The sequence below is a fragment of the Miniopterus natalensis genome, chromosome 4 (genome assembly GCF_054644295.1).
Source record: "Miniopterus natalensis isolate mMinNat1 chromosome 4, mMinNat1.hap1, whole genome shotgun sequence".
Classification (NCBI taxonomy): Eukaryota; Metazoa; Chordata; class Mammalia; order Chiroptera; family Miniopteridae; genus Miniopterus; species Miniopterus natalensis.
In genome coordinates this window covers 60756744-60778544 of record NC_142084.1, presented here as the reverse complement: position 1 = coordinate 60778544, position 21801 = coordinate 60756744, and the positions used below count along the sequence as shown (strand labels likewise).

The following is a 21801-nucleotide window of genomic DNA, read 5'->3' as shown; positions in this document are numbered from 1 at the left end:
CAAGTTCAAGAACATTCTATCAGTCACCCAAAGGACCAGCTCAGGAAATAAAGAACAGGAGACTTGGAATAAATGTTTCATTGGTCATGATGATCAAAAGATGATAGTTAACACACACACTCAGACCTCCTCCCACCTGTCGCAGGGCTGAAGCAACACCTCCAGGCCCCCCACCCCTCTCTGGGCTTCGCTGGCCACACCCTGCAGCTGCTGCCCCGCCCCGGACTCTGCTCCATTTCCACGTCTCTCAACATGGTGCCTGGACGCTCACAGTCAAGAAGAGCCGAGGACTTGACCTGAGTCTGCGGCAGGCAGGGTTGCAATGTCCATGAGTCCTCTGTCTCCCTTTCCCCACCTCTCTCCTTTCTCCTCTCCCCTCTCCCACCCCATGTTCCCCAGAAACAAATAGGATGGCTTCACTGGTCAATTCTTTACATGTACAAACACCAAAAGCAGAGGGAACACCCCTGGCCGCCCCCCTCCCCCCAAACCCCAGTGCTGCGAGGGCAGCCAGTGGCGGGCGAGGCTGCCTCGGGAACCGTGGAGCTGCTGGAGCCGTCAGGCTGTTCTGGAAACTTCTTTGGCCTCTGGGCTTTACCTGGAGGCCTCTTCCTTAAGCTCCTTGTTTTTCCGCACCTCTTCTGCGTGCTTGTCCTGGGAGGGAAGGGAAGGAAAAGGGCAGGTTACTTCTGGGGGGTAAAGGGAGGGACAAGAGAACCCAAAGAATGGCCACCACTGGAGTGAAGAGCAGGCTCTGAAGGAGTCCTGAGAAGGGACAGAAGGTGGCAGGTGAGACTGGCAGGAGGCAGGTCCAGTGAGTCTGTTGGTGTGGTCCTAGGTAGCTCACTGACTGGGGCCAAGCTCCCGGGACCCACCTCCCAACGAGCCCAGCGCCCACCAGCCTCCGCCTCCCCGACCTGGCCATCCTGGGCTTTGCCCTGAATACGATACTTGGCTTAATAGAAGTAGCCACTCAGTGTAGCTGTTAGAGGAGCAGGCAGAGCAGGCAGGCCTCCTTACAGGCGTCCCCTACACACACATGCAACTTTACTGCCACTTTTATTTCTTGTCTGTCTCCTTATGAGAGTTGTCTAACTCCCTTGGTAAAAGATGAGGGCTCTTAAAGTATAAATGGATTGAAGAATTTTTGGGAGTGTTGTCCAACTCCAAAAGGTGAGCTTTCTTACAAGTGTGTTAAAGAGAGCCCTCTTTTGCTTCCCAGCATAATGAAGCCAAAAGATGGGATCTGACTTCAAAGGCCCATTAGCTGTGTGACAGTGACCAACTTATTTCACTGATCAGCTCAGTTCTCTGGTTTTTAAAGAGAGGGGCATGCATGGGAAGCTCGTTTACCTCTAGAATTCTGCAATTTTAGTGTTTACCTCTAGGGTTTATCATTACAACTCATTCATTGTGCATAGATCCAGATCCTCTATTGAGTGACTTCCTTATGGGCAGGGAGCATGCCTTGTTCTTTTTTGTATTTCCCAGTTCCTCCTATGGCGCCTTACTCATGGTAGGTGCTCAATAAATATTGTCACTGTCAGACTCTGGCATCCATCCAGATATCAGGAGTCAGCCTGGAGCATGCACACTGAGGTAGTCCAGGTTCCCAGGATATATCTTAAACTACAAACCTGTCCCTAGAATTTTCCATGGTCCTGGGGAAACTATGGGAAGTGGTGCATTTAAGGCAGTGGTTCTCAACCTTGCTACGTGTACCAGCATGACCTAGAAAGCTTGTTAAACTGCAGGTCCTCAGGCACCATCCCTAGAGAGCCAGCGTGAGTAGGTGTAAGATATGATTCATGTATCTGTAGTGTTAAACTTGACACCAGGAGAGTCTGGTGCAGGTGATTAATGACCCACAAAAATACTGACACAAGCACTGTTGAAGGTGTCCCTGAGCCAGGGCAGAAACCACACACCTATCTCTTGCCTTCATTGGTGGGCAAGGTTGAACAGAGGTCAAGATCCCAGAGAAGTGAGGCCAACTTTAGTGTCTGCGCCAACATCTTGCTTCTTTGAGTCTTACTTGACCTCCAAATCTATTACCTCAGAGTCTGGGTCTTCCCAATCTCTTGAAATCTACCTCCATGTCCAGGTGAGCTCACTGGACAGAACCCTAGATTTCTGGACTTCCTTTCCTTGGCCTCCAATGACCTCCTCTCTGACAAAAGGCCAGAAGGACAACTGGGAACTGGTCTCCCTGAAATAATCGTTGAAAGAGCCACCTGGACATGTAGCCAAAGAACTGGGCTCTAGTCCCAGCTTAGTGTCTGTGTGCCACTGGGCAAGTTATCTGACCTCCTTTGGCATGGTTTCCCCATTGGTAAAATAAGGATAACACCTGCCCTGCTCGCTTCGTGGGCTGGTTGTGAAACTAAGGGTATGAAGAAATAAGTGTTGGGCAATCTTTCAAACACCACATTGTGCTCTAGCCTCAATAACTTCTTCTGGGTTTGGCCTGAGAGACCATGCCTCATCCTATCCAAATCCCAGATTTCTTTTCTGGCAGGAGTTTGGTCCTAACCATCCCTGTAACTGGGGAAGTCTGCCATTAGACAAGATCACTTCCCTCCTCTCCGGTACTTGGTGGAGGCCTTGCTGCCCCCAGAAGGATGGAGTATAAGAGCGGAGGGGCTACCACACGCTGGCCAACTGCAGGGCCTATGCAACATTCAGATCCCCTGTGAAGAAACTAGATCTTTCTAGTAGCTGTTGTGAAGGGCCTGACACTCTGTGGATAGGCAGGAAGGAGCGGGGACCAGGCTGCTCACCATGGGACGAGGCCACGATCTGGTTCCGGGAGTCACCGCGCAGCAGGCGGCTCCTGGAAATAAAACACAGAGCTGGAGCTCTCCCAGGAGCTGCAGGAGAAACTGGGGCAGCCTTGAGGCTCAGGAAACGAGGCCAGCATGTTCTTAGCAGAACGGGCTGTTATTCTGCTGACACGGAGACCAACCTCAGCCTCTCACGTTTCTCACATTTAGGTGGCACCATCTGGTTTATTGACTAAAGGCAGCATATTGGAAAGGCTCGTGACTCCTTCGGTCCATATCAAGAGGGTTGGAAAGAATCATGTTTCCTGCTTAATGGGCAGCTCAGGTCCTCGTGCCCCTGGCTTAGAGCCGAGAGCTCAAGTCAGCACCTTTCATTGAGTCAAATTGGCCCATTCAAGGATAAAGCCAGGAGTGTACCGCTGCTTGGCTATGTCTCCTCCCTTGCATTATGTGGGTGTTCTCTAGATGATAAGAGGTCTAATCTCCCTGAGGCAGTGAGAAATTTCAATTGTGTAGCTGTGCAGCACGTCCCCCAAGGGATCCCAAAGCTCCATTTGTGTTTCTTGCCTGTGACTACCCAAACCATCCCTTGGAACTCGTTAAGGACCCAGCCTAACAGAAACATCCCCATTCCTGCCTGAGGCTGCTTGCTCCCCGAAATGATGTATAGGCCCCTCATACTTGCCACGGAAGGAGGAGCGCGTCCCAGGAGTCTCCTCTCTGATTCAAGTCCACTTACCTTCTCTTGCAGCCGTTCCAGCATCGCCGCAAGGTGGGCCTCTCGGTTCTCCTTATTGGATTCCATCTTCTGCGCCAGCTTCTCCTTCGCCATCTTGATGAAGTTGTTGTTTTCCTCAATGGCTTTTTGGATCACTTCCCGCTCATGTTCCCGCTTCTCCGCCAGGTGCTTCAGGAGCTCAGCCTCCTGGTACTAGGGAGGCCCAAAGGGAGAAAGGCGCTCTTGAAGGTGGGCGCAGGGCGTATTCTTATCACCCTGACTCAGAAGCCCCGGCCCGGCGGCAGAAAGCAGAGCATTCCTAGGCTCTCCCGCCACACCCTCAGGTCCCTTTTCCTTGTCGCCATCATTCATTCTTCCATTCATTCACAAACACTAAATGGCCATATACTATGTGCCAGGCACTATTCTACCAACTTGGGACAGAAAAATTCTAGTAGAGGTAAGACATACATATATAACTCAAAGCAGACTAGCATGCAGCACACGCTTTAAGAGGTAGAGAGGAAGTGCTCTAGGAACTCACGGGAGGAGAAGATTACTTTCTACTTGAAAGAAGAAGAAAAACTTATACAAAAATGGCATCAGAGTTGGGCCATAAGAATCAATAGGAAACAGCAGGCACACCAGGGGCTGGAAGTATAGCACACCATGACCTTCTTCCCCCTCCCCATTTAAGGAGTCTTTTTTTTACTTGTCTAGTCTTTTCCTAAGTCCTTAGTGCTTGTCAATGTCTTACTCTTATTGCTGTGCATCTGAGGCCAACTCTTGGAGGTATGCAATGCAGTGCCTTATCCCCTAACCGAACTGTAAGCTCCTAGAAACAGGGACTTTTACTCCTTTGTTTCTCTCCATGATGCTTTGTTCTCTGCCCTGCCTATGGGGAATGCTGCCCAAATATTTGTAGGTTGGTGGTGATCTGACCCCAGCTCAGAGCCACCACCTGTCTTTTCCAGCTCCTTTCCCCTCCTGCTGAGGTGGAGGGAAGAAAGGACAGCACTTACTTTCCTTCGTTCTTCAGCTGCTTCGAGTTTCTTCTGTATCTCTTCCAGCGATGGGTCTCTCCGCCTGGGTAGGGAGGCATTGAACTCGGGCACTCCATCGAAGGAGGGTGGCTTCAGGATGACTTCAAAGGATTGGCCTGAGGTGCATTTGTTCAGCTCGATGACTTCCATGTCAGAAATTACACACCAGTTCAGGTCCACCGTGTCTGCTGCAGAGAGAGGAAAAGGGGCTGCTCACCCCCTGAAGACTGCATGGGCACCCATAAAGCATATACACATGTACACATATGTGGGAGACCTGGGTGCCCAAAGCAAACCAATGACCAAGGTTCTGGGTCTGTCCTCAACGTGGCACCTAAGTTCGGTGGGCTCTGATGGGGCTGGAGGAGTTGGTAGCCACAGTGAGGTCTCAGGCTCCAAGTTTAAGGTCTCAAGATATGTGATTTCTAATAATGTCTGTAGCAGCTGTTTTTGCTTCTGCCACAGGGCTCCTCCCATACTGAGCTCTTGCTCAAATTGTCATCTATGGTGGCCAACAGTGGTGCGCTTACCACCCACCCACCACCCAGCCACTTCTTCACTCCTCGCCCCACTACCAATCTGACGGCTCAGCCTGCTGACGCCTCTCCCCCTCTCCCTCCTACCCTGCTCTCTTCTTTCTCTCCAGTCAGCACTGCCTTTCCGCTGGCTTTCATCTTTTCTCCTACACTGTCTCCCACACCAGCCTAAACAACAGAAAAAAACAATCTCAGGTAACCTCCAACCCCCCCATCTCTCATTTCCAGACCAAACCCATCCCTTCCTTTTAACCCCCAGGAAATTAAGAGGTGCCCTGTGCCCTGACCAGCCCCAATCAGGACGTGGCCATTCAGCGCTCCCTGCCAGCATCCTGGGCCACAGTGTCCTGGGACCCGCCAGCATGGCTCTCAAGAGCTTTCTTGGGTGGCTGCAGGCGAAAGTCCTTCACCCGCCCCTGGGCTCTGAGCGTTCTCCATCCTTCCTGGAGGAGACTGGGTGGCCATGGACTCTCATGATTTACCCCTGCCTTGCCTCTTCTTCCAGTCTAGGTGTCCCCTGCGGGCACAATCTCTGCATCACCTCTGCATCTCCACAGCACCATTTGCTAAGTGAATGCAAGGAAGCTAAGACCAAGAGCCCTCGGCCCAGGGCCCGATTCAGACCTTCCTCTGCTGCCTGCCCCAGCCCAGCCCCCACCTGCCTTCACAGGGCGCTCAGACCTCGGGAACCAGCTGTGGGGATGCAATGGCTCTGGGAAAGCAAAGGTGACTTGGGGAGGAGGGGCTCCAGAAACTGGGGTGGGGGTGCTATACTTATGGATACAAGCCACAGACACCCCCCACCCGTTACTTTCCCATCTGCGGCGCTCACTTACCTTCATATTTATAGGATGATTTAGTCAGGGGATCTGCCAGGAAACAGGAGCAGAACAATGACACCAGCGGGAGCTCCTTCATCTTCTCTTTATAGGCTGTGGGAACACCCGGCAGGTACAGATGGTCACCCTCTCCTGGTCTCGGAGCCAGCATCTGTGTGAACCTGGATGCCCCAGCAGCCTGGGGTCCCGGGCTCAGCAGAGGCACCCAGACCCACCCCTTGGCCAGGGATCCATCCCCCTTTGCCCCAAGCGGCCCTGTTTAGGATTCCTGTGTGTGACTTGGACCCAATTCTGTCCACCTACTAGACTCTGAGCTGCCCAGAGCGCTCAGGTGACCCCACCTTCTCCCTAGTACAGCATCGCCCTTCTTAGTGCTGAGCGCCCTCAGGTAAAGATCCCAAACACCAGTGTCTTTGCCCCACCCAGCCAGGCACCCTGGACCAAGCTCTCTAGCTCCCCACATTTGCCCAGCTTCTTCCATTACTTTTGCTCCAGGCAGTGTTTTCCTGGGAACACTGGGGGTAAAGAATTTGGTAAAGGAGCCCACCTTCACCCTCTGCTCCTGCCCCTCTCTGGGCGGTGAGGTCAGACCGTGAGCCTTCCCTGACCTTCCAGTGCTGTGGTCACAGCCAGAGGGGCTGGCGCCCATGAGAGCTAGAGGGGCACCCCCCTCCCCACTGTCTAGTCATTCTGTGTCTGGGGAGGATTTGAAAACCAGAAGGTCACAAATAGCCCACCCCTACCCTGGCTTGGCATGTGCCCCTGGCAGGGCCCCTCCCTATCGCCTTGGTACCAACGTGCCTTGTTTTAAGCCCAGACACAACTTTTTACAGCACACACAGAAGAGCAAAAGGAAGAGATCTGCTGTGATCCCACCCACCATCTAGAGATAACCTCTTTTAACCCTGGGTGTGACAGCTTTTTCTGTGGGTATGTAAGTACACATATGCATGTACACACATAACCTGTGCCACGGTGCCCCCATCACATAGATAGTTTTGTGCCTACCAGCGAGGGTCATATTTTCTGGAATGTGAGAGCTGAATCCGAATGAAAGTCGCAGAGTAGGTCGGTTACCAGCTCAAGATGCTGTTACAAACCTGAGAAAAAGAAAGTATTTTACCACTGACAGGTTATATGCCTAGGGAAGGTCTTTATTCAAGTAGGGAGGGAACCCCAGGAGGTGCTTCTTCCACTCCACACCAACTTTCCCCTTTCCATACACCAACCACCTCTTTCACCCCAACCCCAATCAAGTTCAATTTCGAGGCACTCATGATGATTTCGTAATTGGTTTCCCAGTCTCAAGCCCCCTGAGTATGCCTACATGGGTTTCTCAAAACTGTATGAATCAAGGGTTGTTCCTCTGTCTCCCTGCCCAGCTCACTGGACTGGCCCAAAGCAAGGGTTAGGGTGAGAGACAAACTCTAAATCAGAATGATCTGGAACCCATTCACAAAATAACTGTTGTGAATTTCTGCTTACACCCACCCAGAGCTTCCCAATGACCCATTCTGATATGGGTGAGAGGGAATTGGGCAAAAGATGTCAAAATACCTCTCCAGGTGCCTTCTCCCCTCCCTCCCCCCAGGAACCACTGTCTTAAGCACTCCTTGACCCCACTTAAGATAACCCCAGACTATGAGAAGAACAAATGTTTTTAAGGAATGACATCAAAATGTAGTGTAGAGATGGTAACCGGTGTGCGGGATTATTGTGGGAGCTCAGAAACGGGACTCTGTACTCTACACGAGGCCTGGGGGACCTCTGGTGTTAGCAGCACACAACAGTCTTAAATGAGAAGTCAGAATTGGTCAGGAGATAGCGGGGTGGGGTGGGGGGGGTGGGGATGGCGGGGGGCATTCTGCCAAGAAACAGCACGTACAAAGGGCAGGGGTGCGAAAACTTGGTCTCAGGTGATCTCAAGCTGGCTGATGCTGGACCAGAAAGTGTAAAGTAGGAGAGAGTGGTGAAACAGGAGAGGCAGGGAAGGAGCAGGCTTGGGAGTGCCTGGGGACAGTTGGTGACAGGGCTCCATTGAGGGCTACTATTGGATAAAGTGAGAAATAGCCAGCCTTGAGTGTCCATCAAGGGGACCGCTCGTTTCTTGGCTACTGTGATGGTTAACTTTTGTGTCAACTTGATGGGGCTAAGGGATGCCCACATAGCCGGTAAACATTCTTTCTGGGTATATCTTTGAGGATGTCTCTGAAAGAAATTAGCATTTGAATTGATAGACGACATAGAGATCCCTCTCATCCATGAAGGTGGGCCTCATGCAATCCATTGAGGGCCTGAATGGAACAAAAAAGTGGAGAAAGGGTGAATTTGCTCTCTCTGCTTGAGCTGGGGCTTCTGTATTCTCCTGCCCTCGGACTTGGGAGCTCCTGGTTCTCAGGCCTTCTGACTGGACTGAGTTACACCAGAAGTTTCCTGGGCCCCAGCTTATAGATGGCTGACCATGGGCCCTCTCAGCCTCCATAATTGCATGAGCCAACCCCCCATATTAATCTCCTTCTACGTATCTATATATATTCTATTGGTTCTTTCTCTGGAGAAACCTGACTGATACAGCCACCCTCAGTGGTCCCTGTGCCAGCAGAGGGTGGCATGAGCCAACAGCTTCCCTGCCAACATCCTCACAAGACAAAGAACCCTGAGACTGACTTAGAACCCCTTTCCTTCCTTAATGAGGTGTTTTCCCTCTGGGGACCAAGGTCTGTCCTGGCTGGGGACGGGCAGGGGAGCCAAGGGGAGCAGTGGGCTCATCTCCAGCTTTAGGTTCCCACCATCGAGGAATCAGACACAAACTCCATCTCTCTTATTAGCTGTCACCAGTCACATCACATGTCTAACCTTGCCTTCCCCATCTTAATTCTGCACAGAGTTGTACAAATTAGATGAGAAAAGCAAAAGTACAGCATCCAGCAAAAATGAGGCGCTTCATAGATGTTAGTTTCCTTCCCTCGGCCTTTTCCATCAGGGTGGTACCAGGTGCCACTCATCTGCTTCAGAGTCATTACCTCTGGTTCTTACCAGCCCTGCAAGGACTGTCATCCCCATTTGCAAATGAGGAGATGGAGGCTCGGAGGGTTTATGTGGATGTAAAGTAAAAGAATGGAGATTTGAAGTCAGGTCAGCTGGCCTTTAGAGCTCTATTCCCACAGCGTCTCCTTATGCTTTGGAGTCAGAGGCCCTCCCAGTGCAGCACAATGGGCCTCTCTCCTTGAAGTCAAGCTGATCCTGACAGTACCAGTGAGCCCCTGAACAGGGAGGCGGGCCTGAGTGCCTGGATGCGACATCCCTGGTCATGAGCCTCCATTCTACACAGTCTCTGCTCACAACCCGGCTGATTGTGAAGGCTCCTGGTGGAGTGAGTGAGCCTTTGCCAGGAGTGGGAGCAGCCTCAGACTTTACCCTGAGAAAGAAGGGGGATCGAGCTGGGCTTTTTCTATAGGACCATGCCCCTCGGTGTGAGCTGAGAATGGTAATTAAGATCCTACACTTATGGAGCACTTCACAGGTTATAGTTTCTGTCACTCACATTATCCCAGTTGACCTTTGCATGAGGTGGGGCTAAGCTGACAAGAAAGGCATCACCAACTTAGAATCAGGGACTCAGAGAAGTTAAGACTCTTGGCTAAGGTCACACAGCTAGTTGGAGGTAAAGCTGTTCTAAGATCCAGGTCTTCTGATTTGTCAGCTGTTCCTTATGGGCAGTGGAGGGACTAGATGTTAACTGTTCATTCTTCCATGGTGCTGGGGACTCAGGAAAAGCCAGTCTGGCCTGAGGACATGATTTAATTAAAATATGTAATAAGTGCTTTCTACATTTGTGTGGATGATGCTGTGCTCAGAGTTTCAGGAGCAGGAATAATCAGGTAGAGAACATAGGTCAGAGAGGCAGAGAAGGAAGACCAGGGCAGGGAACAGGAAATACCCTGCACTACAGATGGACAGAGGTATGCATGGCCAAGGGATTTGTAGCTGAGAGCACTCAGTACCACAGGGTTGGAAGTTACATAATTAAAAATGTGTATTTATAGAGCATCTACTAGTGAAAATGCCTTCCCTTTAATTTTCATAATAATTTTTGTGTGTGACATAGAAACTGCTATCCTTGTCTTATAGATGTGGGAATTGAGGCTCAGAGAGGCTGTGACATTTCTTTTTTTTCTTTTTTTTAGAATATCTTTATTGATTTCAGAGATAGGAAGGGAGAAGGAGAGAGAGAGATAGAAACATCAATAGTGAGAGAGTCGTCATTGAATGGCTGCCTCCTGCATGCCTCGGACTGGGGATGGAGCCCGCAACCCGGGCTTGTGCCCTGACAGGGAAGCAAACCGCGATCTCCTGGATCCTAGGTTGATGCTCAACCGCTGAGCTACCCCTGGCTCGGCGAGGCTGTGACATTTCTAAGATCACTCAGTGTAGTGGGTTGAATGGTGTCCTCCAATAATGGTATATCCAAGTCCTAACCCCTAAAACTTATAAATGTAACTTTATTTGGAAAGGGTCTTTACAGATTTAATTAAGTTAAGAATCTCAAGGTGAAATCATTTTATATTATCTGGGTGGCACATAAAGCTAGTGACAAGTGTCCTTATAAGAGACATACAAAGGAGAGACAGAGAAAAGGACGGGTAAAGATGGAGGCAGAGATTGGAGCGATGCTGCCATAAGCCAAGGAATGCTTGGAGCCACCAGAATCTTTGGAGGGAATATGGCCCTGCTGATAATTTGATTTTGGACTTTGAACACCAAAACTGTGAGAGAATGAATTTCTGTTGTTTTAAGCCAAGTTTGTGGTCATTTGTTCCAGCAGCCATAGGAAACTAATGAACTCAGTAAGTGACAGAGCTGGGGTTCAAACCCATGATTCTTTTACTTTATCTCATCTACTAGTGTTTTGACACAGTCTGATATTTTCCTCAAGATAATCTGTGTACATGTACCCATGGGCACATAGCGTCCTTTTAAATCTTGTACCAATAGTCACATCATTTCTTTTGTACTCAAGACCCAAAAGATGTTGCTGCCCTTAGAACATTCTGAGAAAGGATATAAGGGGGAAGTGATGAGGGCAGGACTCTTCTGAAGGGTCCAGCAATGCAAAGGGTCCCTAAGCCACTGGTTGGTGGAAGCCTCAGAAAGGAGCCTGACTTTACCCCTAATTAACCTGCGGCATCAGTGTTGGGTGGGGCTGGTCACCTCCCCAGCACTCAGCCTGGCTGTGAGAGCTCCAGGTTGTCACGAGTTGGACCTGGATTGAAGGCACACCACTTGGAAGATTTAGTGATGTTAACCTATGGTCTGGAGGCCCTTCAGAACAGTTCTTGTCCTCTGTTCTCCCACCTTAGACACCAACTGCCCAGGCCATTCTTTAGGGCACATCCAGTCAACCCTAAGGCCCACAACCAGCCTTAGTCCTGGAGACTTGGGCCTTACAAGCATCTCACGGTGCTGGGGGATCCGCTAAGCGGCTTGGTGGTTTGGGTCATGTTGTCATGCCTGCAACATCTGCAGTGGATTGGGGCCACCAGGTCTGTCCTGGGACTGTCAGAGAGGGGACAGTAAGGGTGTTATTGCCCAAGGTCAGAGAGAATAGAATGCCAAGAATTCCAAGAGGCAGGATGGAGATTAAGAGATCATGGAGCCTGGCCGGGCGTGGCTCAGCAGTTGAGCGTCGACCTAGGATCCAGGCGATCAGGGTTCGATTCCTGGTTGGGGCACATGCCCAGGTTGTGGGCTCGATCGATGGCTCTTTCATCATTGATGTTTCTCTCTCTCTCTCTCTCTCTCTCTCTCTCTCTCTCTCTCTCTCTCTCTCTCTCCCCCTCTCCTTTCCTCTCTCTGAAATCAATAAAGATATATAAAAAAAAAAATAAAAGAGATCATGGAGGCCAGAGTAGGCATGAGGCCATGAGGTCAGGCCCATTGGTGGGAGATTCTAGGGAGGACAGCAGACATAGGAGCATCATAAGGCACAAACCCATGTTGAGGCAAACCTATGGCCCTCCCAGAGATTCCTTGTGTGTTTTCTGTTAAGGCAGAGGCCAATCCCAGGCCATGGGTAGCCCCTAAGGAAGACCAGCAAACTGGCGGCTTTCAATGGCAGTAGCAAAGATCAAAGGGACCCCCAACTGAAGGCTGATGTGTCACAGTAACTCAGGTAGTAACTATAGAACCAGATCTAGAGCTCAGGATGGTAACATCCTGACTCCTGCCCAGTGCTCGCTCCTAAGCACTTCTGATGGACACAGACAAAAGGCAGGGCCACCCTGGGCAGCCCAGTCCCTGTGCTGCCAGTTATGATCCAGCAGAGCAGGTGATGAGAGTGACACAAGCTTTGAATACTGAAGGTGAGAGTGTGATGGGCTTATTATGCAATTTAGTTTCTGCAGTGCCTCTAACCTTGCAATGGCTTTGGAACCTGACTGTGTGACGACTCTGTGACTGAGTTTATTGAGAGTCATAGGGGGCCCACTGGGCTGCATGCAGGGTGCATTGGGACTGATTGCTAGATAGAAAGGGGAAGATCAGAGACCTTCAGACCAGGGAAAGAGTTTGGGCTTTATCTTCAGTTCAGTGGGAAGCCACTGACATCTTTTGAATAAAGGGAGAGGAAATGGTGATGCTGATAATAATAGCAATAATAATGGATGCCATTTCTTGAGCACCTGATTTGTACCAGGAAACCACAGACATGATCTCAGTTTATTCTCTGAGGTTCTTTTATAATGAAGAGACTGATGCTCAGCAGAGTCAATTGCATCACGGCCTACAGGGAGTAAGGGGCAGAGCTGGGATTTTCATTCCAAAGCCTGGCTTTATCTTTAGGTTATACTGCTAGTGCAAAAAGATTCATCTGGCCCTGGCCGGTATGGCTCAGTTGGTTGGGCGGTCATCCTGTGCACCAGTTCTATTCTGGGTCAGAGCACATGGCCGAGTTCAGGCTAGACCCCCGGTAGGGGGAGTGCAGGAGGCAGCTGATGGATTTCTTGCTCTCCCATTGATGTCTTTTTCCCTCTCTCTCCCTCTTCCTTCCTCTCTCTCTTAAAAAAATCAAAACGATTCATCTGGCAGCATGATCTTGGAAGAAATATGAGGAGGGGAAGGCTAGATGCTGAGACTAGGCAGGAAGTGTTGAGGACCTGCTTAGAACAAGTTAAACCCTGGACTGTTGGCAACTCACCTAGCACTGTCTACCTATTTGCAAACTGATCCGTACATTTCCCCCAGTTTCAGCATCTAGAGTCTGTATATGGAAAAGCATGTAATCACATATTTTTTTTTCCTGCTGGACTGAACCATTAGCATAATTGGTAAAATTAATTAGTGGTAGCCCCACTGGGCAGAGATCTGGGGCCATCAGGAGATAAGATGCAGAATGAGTTAAGCTTTTATTTTTATTTTTTCATCTTCACCTGAGGATATATTTATTGATTTTAGAGAGAGAGGAAGGGGGGAGAGAGAAACATTGATTGGTTGCCTCCTGTATGAGCCCTGACTGGGGAATGAACCCATAACCTATGTATGTGTCCTGACCAGGAATTGAACCCACAACTTTTTGGTGCATGGGATGATGCTCCAACCTACTGAGCCACCCAGCCAGGGCAGAATGAATAAGTTTTGATCAGGGGTTAAGGTGACTAATAATGAAGGTCTAGAATCAGGTTGTTGACTGAAGAGGGATCTCATGGATCATCCAATTTCCCTGGAACGTCAGAATGTCAGAGACGGAGAGACTCAGCCATCACAAGCCAGTGGATCTCAATTGGGGGCAGCCTCACTCCTAAGAAATACATGGGACTTTTTGATGGTCACTAGACTGGGGGTGGTACTTAGGGGCATTTAGTGGGCAGGGGCCAGGTAGGTTAAGAATCCTGCATTGCAGGCAATGATCCCACACAACCAATAATTGTCCCTACCGAAATGCCAATACCCTTCTCCCCAGGAACCAAAGATCCTCAGGCACACTGAGTTCATGGCAGAGATAAGATCAGAGTCCGAGCTTCTGGATTGCAATGTCGGTACCCTCCCCTTCATACTGATCCTTTCTCTCTCCTGCAGACCAGGATGTGAGTGAATAGCCCACATGGGGGCCACCAGAGCAGCAATGACAAGATGGGGATGCGTAAGGGACACCACAGCAGATAGACTTATTTACATGACCAGAAATGGTGACCCACACTCCCAGGCAGTCAATGACCGGATGCTGACAGTGAAGAGCAACCAGTTCTCAGATGCCAAATGGCCATTGGTTGGGTGCACACCTGACCTCATAAGGTGTCTCTGACTGTCCACATGGCCAGAGTGAGCAAGAAATGCCTGGAGAGTGCCATCAGGATGTGTCAATTCCCATGTGGACTATTTTTGAGGAATAAGAAGCTAATGCAAATTAAGTGGTTTGAATAGAGTGGTTCCTGGCAAGGGTGCTCAGAGGCTGTATGGGAGCACTCTGCCCAGAATCAAGGCATGGAAGCAATGGGCTCTGACCTAGGCCCTCTGGCCACAAGCAGAATAGAGAGGTGGCTCTTTAGGTCCGTGCCAACTATATCTTTTAAATGTCTTGTTAAGTTATGTATTTACCTGAAATAAGCTGCATAGGCTCCCTAAATGTCATGGAATCATCTCATCTCTGTACAGTAACCGATTATTTCATGCTGATCAGAGGCTCTGATTGGCAGACTATTTTATTTCAGTTAAAAAAAAAAGAAGATAAATGATTTTTTCATGAATGTGGTTTTCATTCTTTCCATAAGTATTATTGAATATTTAATTCTGTGCCAAGCCCTCAGCTAGGTCCTAAAATGACCACAGGGATTTTTATGATGAAAAGGGAAACAGGTCCTCTAGGTGGGAATTCGGAGCCTCTAGAAGTTTCAGAGATGCCCTGTGGACCTTGGGCAATTCTCTGGCCATCACACGGAACATGTTATAAAGGGAGAGGGCTGGGTATTAGAGCACAGGCCAGGGTGGGCTAGTGAGATACAGGGAGGGAAACCGGACAAAGCAGAAATAGTGTGCTATTAACTGGCTTTGGGGGACTGGCGTTTGTCTAATCATCCCCCTCAGGTTGCCTTCAAGGGGAAGAGATGGTGGGAGCCATGCTCAAGAGCAACTTCCAGCCAGTGCCTAACAGACTTAGAAATGCAGCTTCACTTGTGCCTCAGGAAATAAGGAGGTGTCACCTGTTGGCAAACACAGGGCTCTGGGGTTTGTGTTTATATTGGGAGGCAAGCCAGAGAAGGCAAATTAAGCCTGGGTAACCGACAGCCCCAAATAATCCACAGTGATGGCACTTTCTGGGCTATTTTTATTTCAAGTCAATATATACAGAAGAACCGACATACAGTATTGGAAATAAAGATCAGGGGCACAGACTTCCATTCAGTGTCGCTGGGTAGAGTCTAAGCCTTTGTGACCCAGGTACCATGCGAGGTCCTGGGGTTGAAGCACTTGGAGGAATCAGCATATGGAACAAGCCTGTGTAATCCTACTGTAGTCAAGTCACATTAGGAGTATTTTGTAGTATTTAACAGTTTACCAGGCACTTTCATACGCATATGTATATATATGCATTTTATATGTAGCGTTTTGATCACAAACATATTAACATCATATTTCAGAACATCTATGTGAAAGAGAGAAGAAAAATTCCTCTCATCTTGCTACTTTTTTGTTGTTGTTAATCCTCAGATGAGGATATTTTCCCCATTGATTTTTAGAGAGAGTGGAAGGGAGGGTGAGAGAGAAAGAGAGAGAGAGAAACATGGATGTGAGAGAGACACATCAATAGGTCGCCTCCCACATGTGCTCCAGATAGAGCTGGGGATCGAACCTGCCACCCAGATATGTGCCCTTGACCAGGAATCAAACCTGAGACTCTTTGGTGCACGGGTTGACACACTAACCAATGAGCAACATTGGCCAAGGCATCTTGCTACTTGTGGCTATTGGCATTTCCTTGTAGTTTCCCTCCTGTGTCTATTATCTATAACCTGGGTATGTATATTTTATCATTTCATTTTCCCCAAACCCAATGAAATACATACTATTATACCCATTCCACAGATAGTTCAGGTAAGTGACTTGATTTGCTCAGAAGTCATACAAGTAAAAAATAATGAAGATGGGATTTGAACCCAATTCCTCTTATATCAAAGGCCATACTGTCTCTAATAGCGTCCCATGGTACTTCCTCAAATCCAAGGCCAAACATAAATGGAAGCAAGATAGATGATCACCTAGGGGGTGTGGCTGAAGTGTGCACAGAGGCTTATTTGCCCCAGATCTGCCTCTCAACTGTAGGTAACCTAGGTGCCTAAAATTCTCACCATTTCTATCAAGCATTGCCTCAGAAAGCCCCTGTTAAAATGTGCACACGCGACCTACCAAGTGTAATAAATTAAATCATTGTCCTGTCAGCAGAGAACAGGCAATAGAACTTGTAGACATTTTCAGAAGTCAAGCTCTCTGTCCTTAGATGGGAGGAGCTATAGAGTTTTCTAGCATTTTCATTCCCCGCCCTTTGTCAGATGAGGAGACAGAGGGCCCAAGAGATCCAGCGCCTTCCGCAAGATTAAGGAGGCGTACCAGGGGCAGTGCTCAGGCCTGCGGTAGGTTTGCTAAAGGGAGACGCCTACCCTTGGCAGTCATACTCTTGCCTTCTCTGTTCTTTCATTCTTCTCCATGCTTTGTAAGTTTTACATCTTGTTTTCATCTCTAAGTTAATATAATTTATGCCTACACTGCTTTGAGAATAAAACAGTATCTAGGGGTTTCCTTTGTGTGAGACAGTTTTGTCAGAATGATCTGGAGTTTCAGTTGTGAATTACCATTATTGGTTTATTTATTGAGAACCTACCATAAGCACTACATGAGGGATACAAGCACTAGGAAGGGATATAGTGAGGAATGGAACAGATGTATTTCTTAGCCACAAGGTATTTGACAATTGCATTCAGCCTTATAATCGTATTGATTACAATTAGGCAATGACTCTAAATTCTAGTGTTTTCTTTCTTCATAACCATTATCAATATTCTTCTTGTACTAGAGTTCTGTAATTTGATAAAATCATTTTTTTTTGGCTAAAAAAATTAGCTAGACTATTTCTGAAGTAAATTTTTTCTAAGAAGGACTCGTGCAATACTTGTTGAGACCTTAGATGTCTGCTTGATGGTAGGTGCAGGAGACAGACCTGTCCCAGTATCAAAGTCAAGTTGTGTTTGCACTGTCAGGAGACAGAGCCTCTCACGTGCTTGCACATACACTGGTCCTCCCTTAACTGCGGGGAGAAGTTCCAAGAAGCCAGTTAATGCCCGAAACGAAGGATAGCACTGAACACCATATACGCTATGTTTTTTCCTGTACAGACTTAACTTTTTACTTGAAGCACTTTACGGCTTCTTTGGACATATCTTCACTGCCAGCATCACTACCCTTGCACTTTGGGGCCATTATTAAGTAAAATAAGTGTTACTTGAACACAAGCACTACGATGTGACAGTGGATCTGATAACTGAGACGGCCACTAAGTGACTAATGGGTGGGGAGCAAGTACAGCGTGGAAACTCTGGACAGAGGGATGATCCACATCCCAGGTGGGATAGAGAGGGGCAGCGTGAGATCTCGTTGAGTTACTCAGAATGGCATGTAAGTTACAACTTATGAATTGCTTATTTCTGGAATTTTCCATTTAATATTTTCAGACTACTGTTGATCAAGGGTAACTGAAACCATGGAAAGTGAAACAGCGGATAAGGCGGGGGTGGGGGTGGCTATTGTACTCAATTTGAAACTTGCTCCCTAAATGGTCTGGATTTCTGGGCACTGACACCCAAATGATCCACTGGGATTCTGCACTCGGCCCCTCCCCCTCCGCCACTGGGTCTTTCACCCTAGAGTTTGCGCTCAAATCTTTTTTCTGGATTCACATTCTCTGGTTTGTTCTCTGAACTCCGGGGTTGCATGTGCCCTGTCATATATTAGGCCAACCACCCCAGACACCTACCCCTTCTGATCTGTCTGTCCTCCTGCTTCCCACCACCCACTCTGAGAGCAGGATCCTGCAGGGGTGGACACATGGCTGTCAGTTTTAATTGATGGAAAAGGCCAGTGGGCTTTGGTGGGGAAGGTGGAGGGGGGTGTATGGGAGTGGGGGTTAATACACCTACATTTGTCTTTCTAGTGGGACTAAAAATGCAAAAAACACACTCCCAGAATACTTTTTTAAATGGCAGGAGATTTTTTTTGGTCTTTACTCCTCCTCAAAGAAAAATAGAAAAAAGTAACTTTTTCCAAACTATCACATCTCTAAATATACCAAATTCTAACTTTATAAGCACACTAAATTGTACATGATGAATATTTATTTCCCAAGCTGAGAGAGAGAGAGAAGAGAGAGAAGAGAGAGAAGAGAGAGAAGAGAGTTTGGTTCTTATAAAAATTATAAAAGAAAAGTTACAGGGCATTTAAAAATTACATTTTGCATATTTTATCATTCTCCTCATAATTTCTTACCCCCCTCCCACAAAAAGGTCTTATTTCTAACCACCCCTGACTTCAAAATGTCTGGGAACCCTATGCCTCCAAATGGGAATCTCCAAGTAAGTAGAAAATAATATAAAAATATCTAGGGAGAACATTTTAATATAAAAAAGGTCTAGGGGTTCAGGAAAAACTAAGCCTTTCTTTGGTTAAGATCTTTATTTTTTAAATATCCAATTATTTAAAATCAAGAACATAAAAGATCTTTCTATAATGTTGGGTTAATGTAGACACTATCTCTTCTCTTTCTCCCTCCCTCCCTCCTTCCTTCTTTGCCCAGTCTCTTCCACTGCCTTCTCTCTGGATCTCGGTTCATCAATCTTTGTTGCTCTATTTTAAATCTTATCAGTCATCCCATTTCTGTCCCAAAGGGCAAATGTGGTTCAAATGGCCTGGTCGGATGAGAGAAGGGAGCCAGCCCCACTTGGCTCTTGGATTTCTTTTATGAAGCCAAATGAAATCTAGATATTAAGCAAAAATGCAAGACACTCCCATTCCCCCAACGTCAATAGTGTGTCTGCTCAACAGTTTGCTCAGGACACAAGACTTCTCTATCTTTGATGGGTCCTTAGAACAAAGTATCTCCCTAAAGATACGGAGTTTTTCCCATTTAAGACAATGCTTGGATTTAGTTGTACCTTTGGGCACTTATCTTGTACCTGGTAATAAGGACACGTATGAGCAAGTTTTCCTTGCAAGAAGTTCAGTCTACAACATGGGTGGACCGTGAGGACACTCTGCTAAGTAAGATAAGCCAGTCACAAGAAGAAAATACTATGTGAGCCCACGTACATGACAGAATACAGATTGATGGTTGCCGTGGATTGGGGCGGGGGAATAGGCAGTTATTGTTTAATGGGACAAAGTTTTAGTTTGAAAAGATGAAAAAGTTCTGGAGTGGACGGTGGTGATGGTTGCACAATAATGTGAATGTACTTAATGCTCCTGAGCTGCACCCTTACAAATGACTAAAATGAGTAAAATAAATTTCATATTATGTACATTTTACCACAATTAAAAATAAATTTTTTAAAAAAGACGTTTATGGTCTAGTAAGACTTATCCATAGGCTTACAGTCTTATAGTTAGAAAAAGGAATTAGAGGTCTCTCATCCCACTGTTTCTCCAACCTTTTTCTTACTGAGATCCATAATAAAGGCCTACATTTTATATCATGACCCAGTATGTATGTCATGCTACTATATATTTATAGTCACTGATACATACACATAAGTACAGACTCATATAAATGTATGCATAACTGAAATATAAGCATAAATATGTGTTATATTTACTTATATTTATAAATATATACCTAATTGAAAATATATAACTAGAAAATGGCACAGGAAAAATTATTTACTCTACTATAAGGAATGTGTTCTGACTTACTTTTACACCATTTTATTTAAAAAAATACCAGTTACAATCCACAAATTGATTTCACAATCCACTCATGGGTTTCAATCTACAGTTTGAATAACATTAATCTAGACCAGTCTCCAACACAATGCAGAAATCTCCTTTATAGCCACCCTGCTGTGTGGTAATCCAACTTCTACTTGAATGCTTTTCATGACAGGGAACTCACTTTCTACCATGCTCTCTAGTGGATCCATCTAGCAATGAAAGATTCTTACCCACTCCAAACCTGTCCCAGAAAGACTAGGATCCACTGACAGCTCGGCTGCTGGTGATGATAAGTGGGCTTCAAAGAGAGGCGAAGGTACAGACCCAGCAAGCAAGGTGAGGGACTGTGGGGAACTGAGAGGGGGGTTGGCTGGCCCTAGAGGACCGAGCAGGGTCTCTGGGAGACTTGAGCTCCGCTGATCAGACCTCTCGCCTCCGCCTCCTCACTGCTCCAGCACTATGATTATTTCCTCATCTGACAGATGACCTCATTCCCCCGGCACCCTGACTCCTTGCTTGTGGGGGAGTAGTTTCCTCCCCCTAAAGGGGGCCTCAGCCTCGGTAGACACAGATTACCCCACCTTCCCTCTCCACCTCCCACCCTCCCGGCAGGACTCCGGCGGGCCACTGCTGGCCACGCTTCCTGCCATTCTCTTGGTCTTGAGACATGCAGTGGCCCTGTCCTCATGTTCGGACTTGGGCTGCCTGGATGCTTCGGAGTCCCCCCGAGGGGTCTGGAGACCTGCCCCTTTTCAGGACAATGGGACTCGTCCACACCTGACTGTGTCTCCTCGGGAGGGGTAAAACAAAGACAGCACCACCACGTGGGGCTAGCTGGCCGCTGGACATCAAGTCCCCGGGTCCTGCGTGAGAAGAGGACAGAGCCTAACTACAGGCGAGGGCGGAGGGCTGGGTAAGGAGGGGACTGACTGAATAAAGAGGGACCAGGGCGTGGCAGCCGTGGGTCCCCACAGTTTGCAGCCTTATGGCCAGCTACCCCGCCCAGGTGGGATGGGGCTGACCTCAGGGTGGGGCGGGGCAGGGAAGGGGCGGTGATCTTATTGTATCCTTAGAACCAGGAGAAAAAAGTAACTCGGTGCAGATAGAGGAGAAAGAGCTGGATGATACCAAGGGAAAGGGAGAGGAGAAAAGCTGGGGCTGAGAAAGGAAATGTGAAATACAGAGCAGCTTCTGGCTTACAAGGGGCCTGGGGGTCAGGGCCAGCTCCAGCGAAGCCAGGCTCTGAGCAAGCCCTTTCTCCCCAGCAACAAAACGTTTTTATGCAGGAAAAAACTCACCATGGACATCTGGCCCGGGCAATTCCCGCCCATCCTTTCTCCCCCAGCTCTGGAATGGAAGGAGTGCCTGCAGCCCACCCTCACCCCTCTGCCCAGGCCATTCTTTTCTCCTCACTCCATTTGCCCCGGGGTTTGACAAAGTTTAATTGGTTGAGTGAAACCAAAAGGCAACACAATAGGTGCCAGACTCCTCCCTGATTCTCCTCTTTGAAACTGCTGGCTTTCTGTTTCTTTTATCTGAAAAGCCTCAAATAATTTGCATTTCATTTCTACTTACCTGCAGTCCAGTTAGAAGCGAGCTGCTCCCTTCCTCACTCCCTCAATTAGTGGTACCCTGGGCTCCTCTCCACATCAGCACCACTGCTCCGCTCTCGCCATGACATCACCTCCCAGCTCTGTGATTGGCCAACGGCGGGTTGCTTGGCAATTGGACAGTCTCCTCTGGCGGAGCGGGGATTGCCTGAGTGAGTAACTCTTAGCAGGCCAGGGAGTGGGAGATGATGTCAGACAAACAGCCTGCTTTCCAGGCGGCCTGTAGAGCCGGGGAACCGGACGGTGAGGGTCGGGGTGAAGAAGGAAAGAGGGAGTGGTACGGGGAGGAGGGGGGGCGAAGGCACAG

At 48.1% G+C, this 21801-nt stretch overlaps 1 protein-coding gene across 2 annotated transcripts; it reads right to left on the bottom strand.

The window, feature by feature from the left end:
* Positions 1–594: 594 nt before the first annotated feature.
* STMN4 (stathmin 4) lies at positions 595–21559 on the bottom strand. 2 transcript variants are annotated; one of them, XM_016214843.2, is made up of 7 exons: positions 21460–21559; positions 6928–7019; positions 5917–6012; positions 5168–5248; positions 4524–4732; positions 3523–3714; positions 595–654 (listed from the first exon to the last, which is right to left on the bottom strand). In XM_016214843.2, exons 2-7 carry the CDS (start codon positions 6938–6940, stop codon positions 595–597), a joined length of 651 nt encoding a protein of 216 aa, XP_016070329.1. In that variant the 5' UTR covers positions 6941–7019; positions 21460–21559. The 2 variants fall into 2 exon arrangements, with proteins under 2 accessions (XP_016070329.1, XP_087672103.1); XM_087815977.1 differs by lacking the exons at positions 5168–5248; positions 5917–6012; positions 21460–21559 and having other exon boundaries at positions 6928–6940.
* Between the last annotated feature and the right edge of the window lie 242 nt (positions 21560–21801).

Bases quoted from the DNA above. Each gene is read 5' to 3' on its own strand.
- STMN4 (XM_016214843.2), bottom strand. The intron at 5,249-5,916 runs GTAAGTGAGCGC...TCTGTTGTTTAG, and splicing joins ATCATCCTATAAATATGAAG to GCTGGTGTGGGAGACAGTGT. The intron at 655-3,522 runs GTAAGTGGACTT...CTTCCCTCCCAG, and splicing joins TGGAACGGCTGCAAGAGAAG to GACAAGCACGCAGAAGAGGT.